Genomic DNA, 14,774 nt, shown 5'->3' with positions numbered 1-14,774 from the left:
ATAGAAGGTTATATTTCCTCTATTGTATCCCTGGGGAAAAGGAAAGAATCTCTCCCTACGCTTCCTATCCCTGCTATACTTGCACCTAGGAGTAGATCTCTGGAGGACTTGGCTTGTGCATGTGTTTTTGTATATGTGTGTATACATACATATATGCATGTGTACATATGTGTGTGTAGTAGCCCAGGCTCTGGGAATAAAATAAAACCCTACATTTATATGATTTAAAATTAATACGGGGACAGCGAAGTGGTGCAGTGGATAAAGCACCGGTCCTGGATTCAGGAGGGCCTGAGTTCAAATCTGGCCTCAGACACTTAACACTCACTTAAATCTCATTGCTCCACAAATATATGTGTGTGTGTGTGTGTGTGTGTGTGTGTGTGTGTGTGTGTGTATAAACTTGCTCCAATGGAGTAGATGTCCAAAGATACCAAAGAGCACAATTTCTTTTTTTAAAGATACACACACACACACACACACACACACACACACACACACACACACACACATATATGTATAGAGAGGCGGGGGAGAGTTATATCACCATTTTATTTTCAAGACAATCCTAGTGTCACTTCTCGATATCACTAATCTGGATCTTTTTTAAAAAATAAGTATTTTTATTTAAAGTTTTGAGTTTCTAATTCTGTCCCTCCTTCGCTATTTCCCCCCTTCCTCAGGCAGTAAGAAATCAGATATAGGTTATACATGTAGTGCCCTATTTCTAAACTCTGAATATGCATATTTTTTCATTGAAAGTTTGAATTTGAAGGGGGGGAACCTCACCACAGTAAAGCGTTTGGGGGTGGGGGACATATCAGACCTTTTAGGAAATCCATTTTCAAATTATGTTTTTGACCATGACTAAAAGTAGGTATCACTTCCTGATATATAATAGATGATTAATAAATATTTATTGATTAGTTTATTGAATAATGAAGATTAGGGCATACTCCTAGCCCAACATGGCTGTACTTGTAACACTGAATGAGATCATCTACCTTACCTTTCATTCTGTCTTACATATCTTGAACTCCCACATAATTATTATTTTTTTAGTAATTTTGACTTATGGTCACTGTAGAACAATGCTGGGATATATATATATATTTTTTTGTCTGCCATGATTTTGGATATAGTTTTTAGAGTCACTCTTCGTATTGACTGCTTCAAAAGTCATAGCTAAGAGTATTTTAGACACTGTCCTTAAATCAACAGAGTGATGGGTTGACTTAATGGCTTCTTTTATGAAAGAAGCTCTGAAATATTACCTTTTTTGACACTCTGAAATTCACTTTCTTTCATGTTTTGATCTTGATAACTTCATTTAAAGGTCACATTATACATAGTCTTTACTCTGAGTCTTGTATAGCCTTTGGCCAAGAGCAGTACGGTCCTGACCTGAACTGTCGGCCATGCAATCATTTACAGATGTTTCTTTCACACTCTCTGCTCGTCTTTCCCCCCACTTCCCCACCAGCCTTATAATAATAAAACCAGGCTATGAAAACAAAAACTAAGCTATTAAACCAAAGCTCTAGAATGAGCTATCTTGTTTATACCAGAATCTTAGAAACTTGTTACTAGGAATTCAGGAAAAGAAATGATCAAGTAAATGTAAAAATATAGAATATAATTAAATAAACAAACAAATAAATGAATAAATGAATGGATAAATAAACGAATGAAGGAATAAATAAATAAACAAGCAAGCAAGCAATCAAATAAATGATGACGATGATGATGATAAATTTACAGAGGGCTTTCCTCACTGTAACCTTATGAAGCAGGTTGTACAAATATTATTACCTTTCTATTGATGAGGAAACCTGCTCAGAGAATTTGAATGGCTTATATGTCCTCATTCACAACTAGTAAGTGTTAGAGCTAGAATGTGAATCTAGGAGTCTCCTGACACCAAGTTCAGTGCTCTGTAGTATACTGGTATTTTATATGTCATAAAGAAGAAAGGGGAGCACTATTAAATGAGTTGGAAGAACAGGAATGCTGAATTACAAAGGATACTGTCTTCATTTCAATGACAATTCTTAACATTTGGAAGATTGGCTAGTGACCCTAATATGATATAAAAGAGCACATTATTACCCTTAGTAAAAATCCTTCTTGGGGCAGCTAGGTGGTGCAGTGGATAGAGCACCAGCCCTGGAGTCAGGAGTACCTGAGTTCAAATCTGACCTCAGACACTTAACACGTACTAGCTGTGTGACCCTGGGCAAGTCACTTAGCCCCAATTGCCTCACTTAAAAAAAAATCCTTCTTGATTCATGCTCTTTATTATACAAATAGGGTGACAGTGCATAAATTATTGTATTTGGAGTCAGGACCATCTAGGTTTAAATCCCAACTCAGGCACTTTAGAGCTTTATAACCCTGGGGAAAATCACTTAATCTCTCTGAACCTCAGATTCTTTATCTGTATGCTACTGCTACTGCTTGTGTAATTTAAGATTCTAAATGTGGGTTCTAATCTGTTCCCCCTGTTTTGGGGGAAACTGACTAAAATCACTGATAAAACAAGTTTAGGTTTTTAAGGGTTTATTGAAAGATAGAAAGAGAAAGATTGAGAACAGAATTTCAGCAGCCTGGCATTTCTATCTTTCCTCAAATTTCCTGTGAAGTCCTCTGCCACCACCACCACCATCAAGTCAGGAACCAAAAAGACAAAGAGCTCTCTGCGCAGGCCCTCCTTCCTCCTTCCTGTCCCCTCCCAGAAAATAGGAGGCTCCTCAAGTTGATTGGCTGGTAGCCTTGATAGACAGCACCCATGAGCAAACATCACTTCCTGACGCCAGGGAAAAGCCGCATGGCCTTGCCCTCTGAGGCATTCTCCTCATGGTGGAGCTTTCCTATAGTAAGTCTCCAGTAGGTGGTGTCATTCCAATCATTACAGTCCCCCCTGGGGAAAATCACTTAATCTCTCTGAACTTCAGATTCTTTATCTGTATGCTACTGCTACTGCTACTATTTTGATTGTTTAGATGGGAAGACTAACAAATTAATTATGCCATAAGAGGGGCAGCTAGGTAGTGCAGTGGATAAAGCACTGGCCCTGGATTCAGGAGTACCTGAGTTCAAATCTGGCCTCAGACACTTGACACTTACTAGCTGTGTGACCCTGGGCAAGTCACTTAACCCCCATTGCCCAGCAAAAAAAATAAAATAAAATAAAATAAAATAAAATAAAATAAAATAAAATAAAATACACATAAGAGGGGGCAGCTAGATGGCACAGTGGTTAGAGGACTGGCCCTGGAGTCAGGAGTACCTGAGTTCAAATCCGGCCTCAGACACTTAATACTTACTAGCTGTGTGACCCTGGGCAAGTCACTTAACTCCAATTGCCTCACTAAAAAAAAAAAGTATAAAAAAAAATACACATAAGATACAACCTATTTATAATTTAGGAGAGTCCTAGGGAGTTGGTACAAGAATGAAGAAGTTAAGGGACTTGGTTATAGTCACACAGGTAACATACATCTCTGAGACAAGATGTAAACCCAAGTCTTTCCGACTCCAGTACCCCTTTTAATAACACGTTGTGTTTAATTGAAATTATAATTAGAGTGCATAACTAGATGAAAAAATGGACCTGTGGCAAGTAAAACTATATGTGGTCGCCTTATTACGGTCCCAAGAATAGGGAAAATAAGCTGGGGTTTATGATATATTTGTTACTTTAGAAATTAGAGGCTACTGTACCAGTTTGGGGGCATTAATCATTTATTAAAGCATATTAAATATTAGTAAAGAGAGTGCACATGGCTCTGAAAGATAGGAAAGCTTAGTTAGGAAAGAGAAGAGAGAGAAAAGAGAAAATGGGGAACCTTAGTGGGCTGTGTCTGCTCTCACCAAGTTCCCTGGGCCCAAGAGAGAGATCAGGGAGTATAAGCTCTCTGAGGGAAGGGGCAGAGCCCACCCTAACACACTGTTTAAAGCTAATTGGCTAGCATCATTCAAATCTATTGGTTCACTGGATTTGAGGGTGCTTAGGCACAGTTGTGTTGATGTCAGAGCCCAGAGAACAGATCTTCTGGTGGGAACAAGGCTTTTAGGTGGGTGTGGTTTTGAATGAGGTAACTTCCTGACTCTGGGCTGACCTTAAGAAAGGTCGGGCTGGGGCAGCTAGGTGATGCAGTAGATAGAGCAACAGCCCTGGATTCAGGAGGACCTGAGTTAAAATCCAGCCTCAGACACTTGACACTTATTAGCTGTGTGACCCTGGGCAAGTCACTTATCCCCAATTGCCTCACCAAAAAAAAAAAAAAAAAAGGTCAGGCTAGGCTCTCTCGGCAGGAGCCTCTGGGAGTCCCAAAAGCCCTGCTATTAATAATTTTCTCACAGACCCCTCACTTATCATGAGTCAAAGACAATTGGTACATAGTTACAGTGCTTCCCAATGAGTATGAAGAGAAAATGAGAAAAAGATTCCTAGCTCATTAGTAGATCTCTTGTGGCAAATTTATAGAAAGGCATGGGTGAGAGTCATATGAGATGAGGAGGAATTATTGAATTATGATTTGTATTATTTAAGAGAATGTTCATTTTCAATGAGAAGGCTGGTCCATTGGTGTATTGACATAAAAATGTTTAAAACATTCTGTGATTCCCCCGCAATTCGAGCATATAAGACCTTGTGGATCACTTCTACCCTCAGAGACCAATAAACTTACACTAATTACCCTTAGCTGTTTGAATATCTATCTCAACAGGTACCATATGACTCTAAACCAGTTTTATCTCTTTTAAAATGAATATACCTGAACAGTATCAGAATAAATATCATTCCCTTTGTAATATCACCTTAGAAGGTCATGAAAATACTTCAGTAATACTGTCACTGACTGTTCAGAATATTTTTGAGATACTCTCTAGAGTTTCAAAGCATATTTATTTAAATAATTCAAATGATGATAAAATAGCCAAGTCATTTGGAGTCAATTCTAGTAAATTAGATGGGTAAAACCATTCATGGTCACAAAGTGCTTATTGATACTGGAATACTTTTCTTGGATTATATGTTAATAGATCTCGGACCCTTTTCTAGAAAGGTAGCAAGATATAGCAGAAAGAGTAATGGGCTTAGAATTAGGAAGACCAGAATTCAACTACAATCTCAGACCCTGACTGGCTATGTGACCACAGGGAAATAACTTAAGCTTCTATGTCTCAATTTCCTTTTCTGTACATGAGGATAATAATGGCTGAAGCAATTATCTCAGAGACATGTTTTGAGACACAAATGAAGTAATACTTAAAGACTTTGCACACTTGGAAATATTAAATAAATGCCAGGTTGTTGTTTTTTATCACAATTGATTCACATCTCATCCTGTCTTATAATTTTTTTATGGTTTTTTTTTTCTCCCATAAGCCCTCTGAGAGGAGGGAAGGCAACAATCATTTATTAACTAACCCCTGGCACCTTACAAATATCATCTCATTTAATCCTCACAGTTATACTGGGAGGTAGGTGCTTTTATTATAGCCATTTCACAGTTGAGGAAACTGAGGCAGACAGAGGTTAAGTGACTTTTCCAGGGTCAGACAGCTAGTAAAATTTTGAGGCTGAATTTTAATTCAGGTCTTCCTGAATCCAGCCTAAGTGCTCTATTCACTGCATCCCCTAACTGCCTATATAATGGAACTATGAAATATATTATAGAACTTACTCTGGATCCTTTTTTATGAACTCCAGTATACCACTTGAACTATTCATCTTTTATTACATGACTGGTCACCTCATTTTTCTGGGAATATAAGTCATAGAGGTTATCTTGCATGCCACTTGTCATTTATAAATCACCACTAGGGTTATGCTGCTTCCAATTTACACAAGTCATTTATAAGGCCATTGGGGTCTCTAATAATTTAGAGAACCCACAGATTACACTGTCTCATGATTCAGAGGCATATGGTATCATAGGGATTTTTGACTATAGGTAAGTAGTTCAGGATTTTTGGAAGTGCTGCTCATTTCCCAAGTGAAATACAACCTGGTATACTCCTCCTGTTCAATCCTATGTACAATTTATTTTCTTTTTTGGAGAACCTATCCAATATTTAGTGTTCTGAAAGTCTTAGTGATGTTTCAATGCACTAAAGCTACTTATGCTATCAATCAGGTTAAACTTGACATGGCACTAAAACTTTAGGGACAGGCTTTATATATTTTTATGGACTAACATGGTGTTCATACCATAGTCTTATTGATTTGCATTCTTCACTTATTTGGTAGCATGTAGGGATTATGAATATAAACTCATTTGACTGACTATGGTCTCACTGATATTGTCGTGTGTCAGTGTCAATGAAAGCATTGTAAAACTTCTCACATGTAATCTAAATTCCTCCTATTTATTTCTGCACCCACTGTCATACATTTGAAATGCAGTGTTTATTAAATATGTGCACATGTGTGTAATGTATACTGTATGCATATGTGTACATGCTTAAATATACATATATAGATAGATGACAAGTATTATCCCCATTTCACAGATGAGAAAAAGGAGGTATAGAGATATTACTTTCCTGTGGTCATATTGAAACTTAGGTTATGACTCGAAGTTCAACATCTGAGCTACTGTACCATCCAATCTTTCTAGTGGAGAAAAAAGCCCATATAGCTTCATAAGCTTTACATGCAGATAGATTTGTAGTTATTATACATAACATATGTGTATATACATAGAGAGACATATTTATACTCATATGCATGCGTATGTGGGCATACAATGCATACATATATGTGTGCATTATACATGCACATATGTAGATACACAAGTACATACATGCATATAGACACCTACATACATTCATACACACATAGAACAGATCTATGAGCCATCCACCCAGGTATTTATCATAGTCTGGGCAATAAGGATTCTTTTCCCACTTCTTTTTTTCTCCTGTACAACTACTTAGCTTGAGCTCTTTTCAGTGATTGTAGAACTGAATAGGGAGGTTCTTCAATATTTGGGGATTAATACAGTTGATGCAATGTCACTTACAAATAGGACCTCATTGCCTATAGGGAATTGATTTTTAATTTGAACTCTGCACTAGATCCTCTAGGACAGTAGGAAATATCTTTGGCGAGTATACCCTCTTTTTCTTCTTTTTTTTTTGTGGGGAAATGAGGGTTAAATAACTTGCCCAGGGTCACACAGCTAGTAAGTGTCAAGTGTCTGATGCCAGATTTGAACTCAGGTCCTCCTGAATCCAGGGCTAGTGCTTTATGCACTGTGCCACCTAGCTGCCCCGAAACTCTCTTTATCTTCTTATTCTTACATCAAAAAAGTGAGTTTTGCATACTTTAACATTTGAATATAGATACCTTGTTGGAGGATTACCTTTAAGGTTGAATTTTGCTCTAACAAATCAAATTCTTTAAAAAAAGGATCAACAAACAATAGGATGTTGTAGGATTCTTCAGAGAGTTGCATGACTGTTAAAATGTAGTTGCTCTACAATATTGTTTTTTGAAAGTCTGCCTATAGGAATAGTCATTCTTCTATCTTCAAGGATGTTCTCAATACATGTGCAGATTAAATGGGCTAATTCTTATTCATATATTCTGGATCATCTTTTTTGTTGGTGGTAATTCATGATTTTTGCAAGTAGGATAGATATTTTAGGAATTGATTCATTAATGTCCTCACAATGGTTGCCCTCAGAGTAGATACTTGCTGTCCATATTTTTAGCATATATTTCAATCAGACGAGCCATTCTCATTTTTTTAAACTTTATTTCTTCTTTGTGTAGCACAGTTGTCTCAAATAGAATTACTTGTTGCTTTAATAATTAGACTAGAACTTTTCCATTTTTCACCTATTTCTTGTCATTCAGATTTCATCCTAAAGTTCTCTGGGAATGATCTTGATTGAGTCTTCTGTCAAGCTTTCTGTAACTGTCTTTACCTCTCTGTTGCTTCTGCTTTATGAGATGGTACAGTTCACGTTATTCCACCACCTTCTATAATAAGATTTTATGAGTGAGTTTAAATTCCCAAAACATTGCTGTCCTGTGTGTAAACTTGGCCAGGAGATCAAATATTTGCTAAGCAAGGCCATGTTGGATTCTTTTGTTCTTCTCTTTGTAGTATCTGATTTATTTCAGTTAATGTACTTTGGAAATGGTGATGGTCTGGATAAATGATTGTATTTTTCAGAAATTCATTTCCCAATTTTGTCATCAATAGTTGTTTTTTTAAAAATAGGTCATTGGAGTTATTTCAATCACACTCTATAGCTTCTCATTTTTATTTTCCTAATTTGATATTGATTTTTATTTTTGCTCTAACAAGTTAATGGTCTGACTATACATATAGATAATTCAGACATGAATCCTATATTTATAACCAATATTTTTCTATTAAGTTATAATCAATTTTAATTGTTATGTTATATCATATTATGTTATATACACATATTACATATGTGTATATTTGCTATGTACAGTGGCTCTAAACTATCTTTTTGATTAAAACATTCAGGATGAATACACATGAGCTTTCTTTGCAAACTACCAACCTTTGCCCTCCTTTGTTTACTTTTTCACTCTTCTGACATATTTTCCAGCATGTTTAATTGCTGTACCCCATGCCTATCTTTGATCAAAGCCATCAAATATTAAAACATGTACATTTACTTTTGAGGGCTTAATTAGATTCTTCATATAATTGCTACCTCCTGATGGTCTTCAATGAGCCTTGGACCATAAGATGTCATCATCTTCATTGAGGAGTTTCTATAAATGGTCACCAGGAATATATCAATGAAAAATAACCAATTATAAAGCTGTTTGTTATTACCTTTGGATACATGACAAAAATAACTTCCTCAACCTTTATTTGTTTTACTGGGGAAGACTTGAGAGCTATCTTTTAATTTAACTGCAAATTATTTTTTCTACTAGTTTTTTTTTATGGAATAAATGCCAATATTAACAAGATTCAATCCTTTTACTATTATCACTACTTATTGATCAGTGGATCTCACATTTAGAGTAATTTCACATTTACTGGAAATGTCAAAACTGTGATTATTAGCACCATCTCTTGCCTTTTGCAAAATTCTTCCATGGCTAGTACTCCAGAAGTAGAAATGGATTGCATATAAATAAGGCAATTTTTAAAATATGTCTGGTTTCATGAGTTGCTATGACCAAGCAACTTATCATTAAGTAATTAGCCAAGTAGTAATGAGTCGTACCATGCCTAGCTCTACTTTTCCTTGGGAAGCAAACATAATCTGTTACCAGGAATACCAGCAGTCTTTATAGCATGTAGAACTTGCCACAGCTTGCATTCCGATGCTTTTACCCAGTATTACCTCTATGCCACAATAAAGACATTGAGTTGCCTGACCTTTTATACATCTCATATTACCTACTTTTTCTATTACACTGGAGTACCACACATCTCTCCAAGACATCTGTTTTCAACTGAAGCTTCAGCTTTGGCTAATTAATGCTTATAATTTCCCAAACTTAAAAGCAGAAAAAAGATTTTTTAGATTATCCATCTCTCTTGCCACTGTGGATGAATTTTTTTTCAATTAATTGTCTAACATTTTTCTCTCTAGCGTCAGTACTTTTAAATGTTGAGATTTGCTTTAATGTCCCATTCAATTGATTTTCAATGTACTATCCAGCAGATTTTCCATGTTCCTTTTAAAAATTAACTTGACTCTCTTAGATATAAAGGGTCATGGCACTTAAACAAAAGAAAATATAAGAAGTGAACAATAGCACATTAGTCTCTTATTTAGAATTACTTTTTATTCTTTTTCCTATCACCTGTGATGATGTAACAATTGCTGCTGTTGTTAAATGAGGATTCTATTATAAAGTAATTGCTTTATTGAAAAGGTAAATATCTATTATTAAATAAAATTTATCTGCAAAGCATGCAAAATAATATGTTACTTAATCTTTTTTTTTTTTGGTGGGGCAATGAAGGTTAAGTGACTTGCCCAGGGTCACACAGCTACTGAGCATTAACTGTCTGAGGCCAGATTTGAACTCAGGTCCTCCTGAATCCAGGACTCGTGCTTTATCCACTGTCCCACCTAGCTGCCCCCTGTGTTACTTAATCTTAAAAGAAGAGGCAAGGCCCTTTAGATAACTAAGAACATCTCTTTATCTATTATGGTTCTTTAGATATTTGAACTAATGGCAATCCATGTCCAACTGTTCTTCCATAGGTTTTGCTGCTGCCTCTGCTTTATGCCCACTGGGCGTGCTATAGCAATACATTTTGAGATTGCTATGGTGGTATTTTTTTCCCCAAACTATCACAATGATTTTCTGCCAGACCGTTCTAGACAGAGTTTGACTCCATTCTTATCTCTTAGAGCAAAATAGCTAAATTCCAAAAAAAAGTAATAGCATAAAGAAGATTTTGTTGAAGACTGGCTGAAACCCTATGGCACAATGTTTAAATGAAAAGCTTGATGACATTTTACACTCTAGCAGGTGAAAAGGTTTTCTCTAAGACAAGATCAACACAATTGGCTGAAAAGTTAAGCATGGCATATTCATTAAACAAACATCATGTCTATAATATGAATAGAACTCTGTTAGGAATTGAGAAATCAATCCACAAGCATCTATTAGAAATAATTTATTGTTCTAGGCACTATTGTGGGGCTTAAAATTGTATAACCTACAATAAAAGAGACTGAGGCAGAGCTATGAGTCAGTGGCACTTTATTAAAGGATCCACTGCTCTCCTCTAATGAAGTGGACTACAGATCTTCCTCATGATTCAAGATGCCCCCTTCTTCTGGGGCCTTATCTTTATAAGGTTTGATACCAGATCTATTGCCTGGATGTTCTAAAGTGGCTATACAAAGAACAGGATTCCATCGCTTGACATCTCATGCATGAGCTAAAATATGCAAAAATGGTATGGCAGCAGGGTCATGGGTTGGATGAAACAGGGGGTATCTCCACGGACTAGATAGTTATGAGATAACCACTTGCTCATGTTGAACAGAAGAGAATGGTCCAGAGGTACGAAAATAAGTTGGAAGACTTTCCATGTACTTGAGTCACCTCCACCACACTGGGTTTGGTCACCATGACTAGGAAAAACAAGGGTACAGGGCTTCTAGTTAGCTTCCTATGCTTAAGCAAGTGAACTTACAACTTGTAATTCTTAGCTCTGGGGTCTAATTCATACAACTTATAATCACTACACCTATGAAACCATATCAAACTGATTAAAACTGATTGGAATAGAGTAGTGATGCAAATGAATTATTTCTCACACTGTGTTAGATGCTAGTTATACAAAAATAGTAGTCCCTGCCCTCAAAAGGCTTACATTCTGTAGGGAGAAAATGTGTACACCTATGTGGATGAAAAATAATTTCATTGGAGAATCCCTGGTAGCTGGGAGGATCAAGAAGGATCATGTGGGAGTTACTACTGATGCTTGAGAAAGATTAGGGAAACAAACTTGAATCCTATTCTCAGGGAGTTTATAGTTTTGTAGGGAAAATAGAATGTACACACATATGTTATTTTAATTTTTATCATTTCGTCATGAAAATATATAGCAAGACATATATACAATTTTGCAAAGCATGTGTAAGAAGCCTGAAAGGGAAGCCAAAGCCAGATGGTAAAGGACTTTAAATGCCTTACAGGGGAGTTTGTACTTTGTCTCAGAGTCAATAGGGAATCACTAGAACTTCTTAAATAGGAGGTGTGACATAGTTTGGCCATGCTTTAGGAGTCTCACTTTAGCAACAGTGTGAATAATGGATTAAAGGACATAACTCCCCAAACATCTCTTCCATCTGTTGGAGGGAATGGCAGCGTCAGAGAGCTCATTGCTCCTTTGAAATGTTGAAATATTATATTGAAAGGCATAATTTAATTCATCAAGCATATATTATCTGCTATAGTTTTGGGGCATACAAAGATAAAGGCCTAATCCTTGCTTTCAAGGCATTCACATTTTACTGGAATAATATATGCAAGACTGGGAGAAGATTCATATAATAAGAAAATTACATCTCTGTGTACAAAACTGAAGTTTATATGGCAAACAGATTCCCCAGCAGAATCAAAAATGGACATAATCTGAATTTGTACAATGAACAGAAAGAAATTTGTAGCTACCGTCATTGTAGAAAAATTTGGTTGGTATAATCATTTAAACTCGGTCGTTCAAAAATTTCTATAACTAAGTATGTGCTGCCAAAGGGAATAAAAAATATAGAAGGGGAAAAAAGGTGCCGGAAACACCAAATTATTCCATAGAATGTTTTGTTACAAAAAAAAAATGAACTGAAAAATGTTGATGCCCACTGACATGGGAATGGCCTGATAAATTATGATATGTGAATATAATGGAATATTACAGTTCAACATAAAATAGTGAATATGGAGGATATAGTAATGCTTGGAAAGATTTATGTGACTTGATACAGAGTGAAGTGAGCAGAAGTAGGACAAGATGGACAACTACAACATTGTAAATGGAAACAAACAAACAAAAACCCAAAATGAGTACTATGTAACTCTACTGATCAAGATTGTTCCTGAAGAAGAGATATGAAAATCATTTCTCTCCCTTCTTTGTAGAGGTGGGGGATAGGTTTGAATTTAATTACAGAATATCTTCTATGTAGTATTATTATTTAAGGAGCACCAGGACAGCCCCTTTAAAAATATCTTTCCTTCACTATAATGTGCTGAGGGTAAAAATTCTATCATCAGAAATAATTTCCCTTAGATTATTAATGAATATACCCATTGAATTGCCAATAGTGCTTGTAGAAGTGATAGAATAAATCTTGGCAGTTATTCACTTCTGTGATTAAATTGATTAGAGTTTTTCTAAATGACGACTTGTTGAGAGCAGCTTCCTAAAAATTCAGTGAATTTTGATAGGTGAGAGGACAGCCAAATTTAGAATTAGAAAGTACAGGCCTGAGTAGGTTTTACAGTAGGGCTTTTCTAGACAATCACGGAATATTATGAAGGTCCTTGGAATTCATGGAAAAAGAGAGATTGCTATGAAGAGAACAAGAGATGACCTACAAGACAGACTTATTCTGTTTCATAGTTTGGGCCATGTATGGAAATAATTATATGAATATATTTTCAAATGATAAGTGAGTTTGGGTCCCTGGCAAATATACAAGAATAAGACAGTGTATGGTCATCCTATTCCTGTGATCGTTATGTGTGAGACTCGTGAAGAAGTATGATTTCTATCAGAGCAACAATTCTGAACCAAAGTGGGAAATTGGTCTGTTGTAATGCTTTATTTGTCGTCTCTGTGCAACATCATTTTGCAAATTTCCTCCAAAAGATTGATTTCTTTTGTTTTGTTTTGTTTTTTCCTTTTTCCTCCCACTCAACAGAAAATGCACGTCTTCAAAAAGACTCTACAGGCATTGATCTACCCAATGTCATCCACCACTCCTCATAATTTTGAGGTGTGGACAGCTACCACCCCAACTTACTGCTATGAATGTGAAGGTCTTCTGTGGGGGATAGCAAGACAAGGCATGAAGTGCATGGAATGTGGTGTCAAATGTCACGAAAAATGCCAGGACCTTCTTAATGCTGACTGTTTGCAGAGTGAGTATTCAGCCAAATGTTCTTCATTTTCAAGCAATATGGTGCCCATACGCTTTCTAGCCTTGACAATTCTTATATTTTATTTAGATTGGTCGATTAAACAGTCACTGAGTGAATATTTGGTATTTTCCATGAGGTGTTCAAGTAGTTTTATATTGTCATTCCCACAGAAGGGCAAAGTTATAATTAGCTTGAGATAAGGCAGACTCTATCCCATCTCACTTGGATTTAGAGGGCACTGAATACACTTGCATTTCTTCAATAAGTATAAAGAACTGAGCTTATTGCCTGGGCTTGGCCTTTCCCTGCTTCCTCCCCTTTAAGAAGCCTCCTTTGTAGCAACCTTACTTTTCTCTTAGATTCCCAGCCTGCAGAGGCTTTTGTCCCAAGTTCTCTTTCTCTTATGTCCCAGAATCTCGCCACAACCAACTGATTTTGTCTTAAAAAGCTTGTTTGAAGGACCACTTTCCACCTCTCCTGAGCACCAAACCATAGTGATGGTTCTGTGACAGCATCCTGGTTTTATAATAGAAAAGGGCAACCATAATGTGAAAAGTGGTTATAAAGGATTTTGGCCTCAATTCAATGAGGTAGGCATTCTTAAAGCAAAATGACCCCAGAACCAACTGTTTAGCCATGTGCTGTCACTGTCACTGAGGGAGATATTTCAATATCTTAAATTTACATAATTTTTTTATTATTTTTTTTTGTGGGGCAATGAGGGTTAAGTGACTTGCCCAGGGTCACACAGCTAGTAAGTGTCAAGTGTCTGCGGCCGAATTTGAACTCAGATCCTCCTGAATCCAGGGCCGGTGCTCGATCTACTGAGCCACCTAACTGCCCCAAACTTACATAATGTTTTATACTTTTTCTCCTCCAAAGTATATTAACCTCATTTATGTCATCTTAATCCAATAGCCCTATGAGGAAGTAGATAGGTAGGTAGCATACACAGTCCATTATCAGTGGCCAAGTTATTCCCATGGAATTGTAGCAGCATAAATTCTTGCCTGAGCTTCCAGATTGAGGACAAAGGAACGATTTCCACAGTCTCACCTGGCAGCTATGATCCTGCCATGGACAGCTCTTCTAGTGATGCATGAGTACCTGCTGTGGCCTTTTCTAACAGATTACCTAGAATTGTGTA

The 14,774-nt window shown here is 36.5% G+C and overlaps 1 protein-coding gene across 2 annotated transcripts in view; it reads left to right on the top strand.

Moving 5' to 3' along the window:
• UNC13C (unc-13 homolog C) overlaps positions 1–14,774 on the top strand; it is a 716,794-nt gene that overhangs the window by 255,258 nt on the left and 446,762 nt on the right. For both annotated transcript variants that reach the window (XM_043984190.1, XM_043984189.1), the window contains exon 8: positions 13,408–13,627. In XM_043984190.1, coding sequence (XP_043840125.1) covers positions 13,408–13,627 — 220 coding nt within the window. The remainder of the gene's footprint in view (positions 1–13,407; positions 13,628–14,774) is intronic.

The sequence above is a fragment of the Dromiciops gliroides genome, chromosome 2 (assembly GCF_019393635.1).
Source record: "Dromiciops gliroides isolate mDroGli1 chromosome 2, mDroGli1.pri, whole genome shotgun sequence".
Taxonomy (NCBI): Eukaryota; Metazoa; Chordata; class Mammalia; order Microbiotheria; family Microbiotheriidae; genus Dromiciops; species Dromiciops gliroides.
The sequence above is the reverse complement of the archived record's forward strand: the minus strand, read 5'-3'. Positions and strand labels throughout refer to the sequence as shown.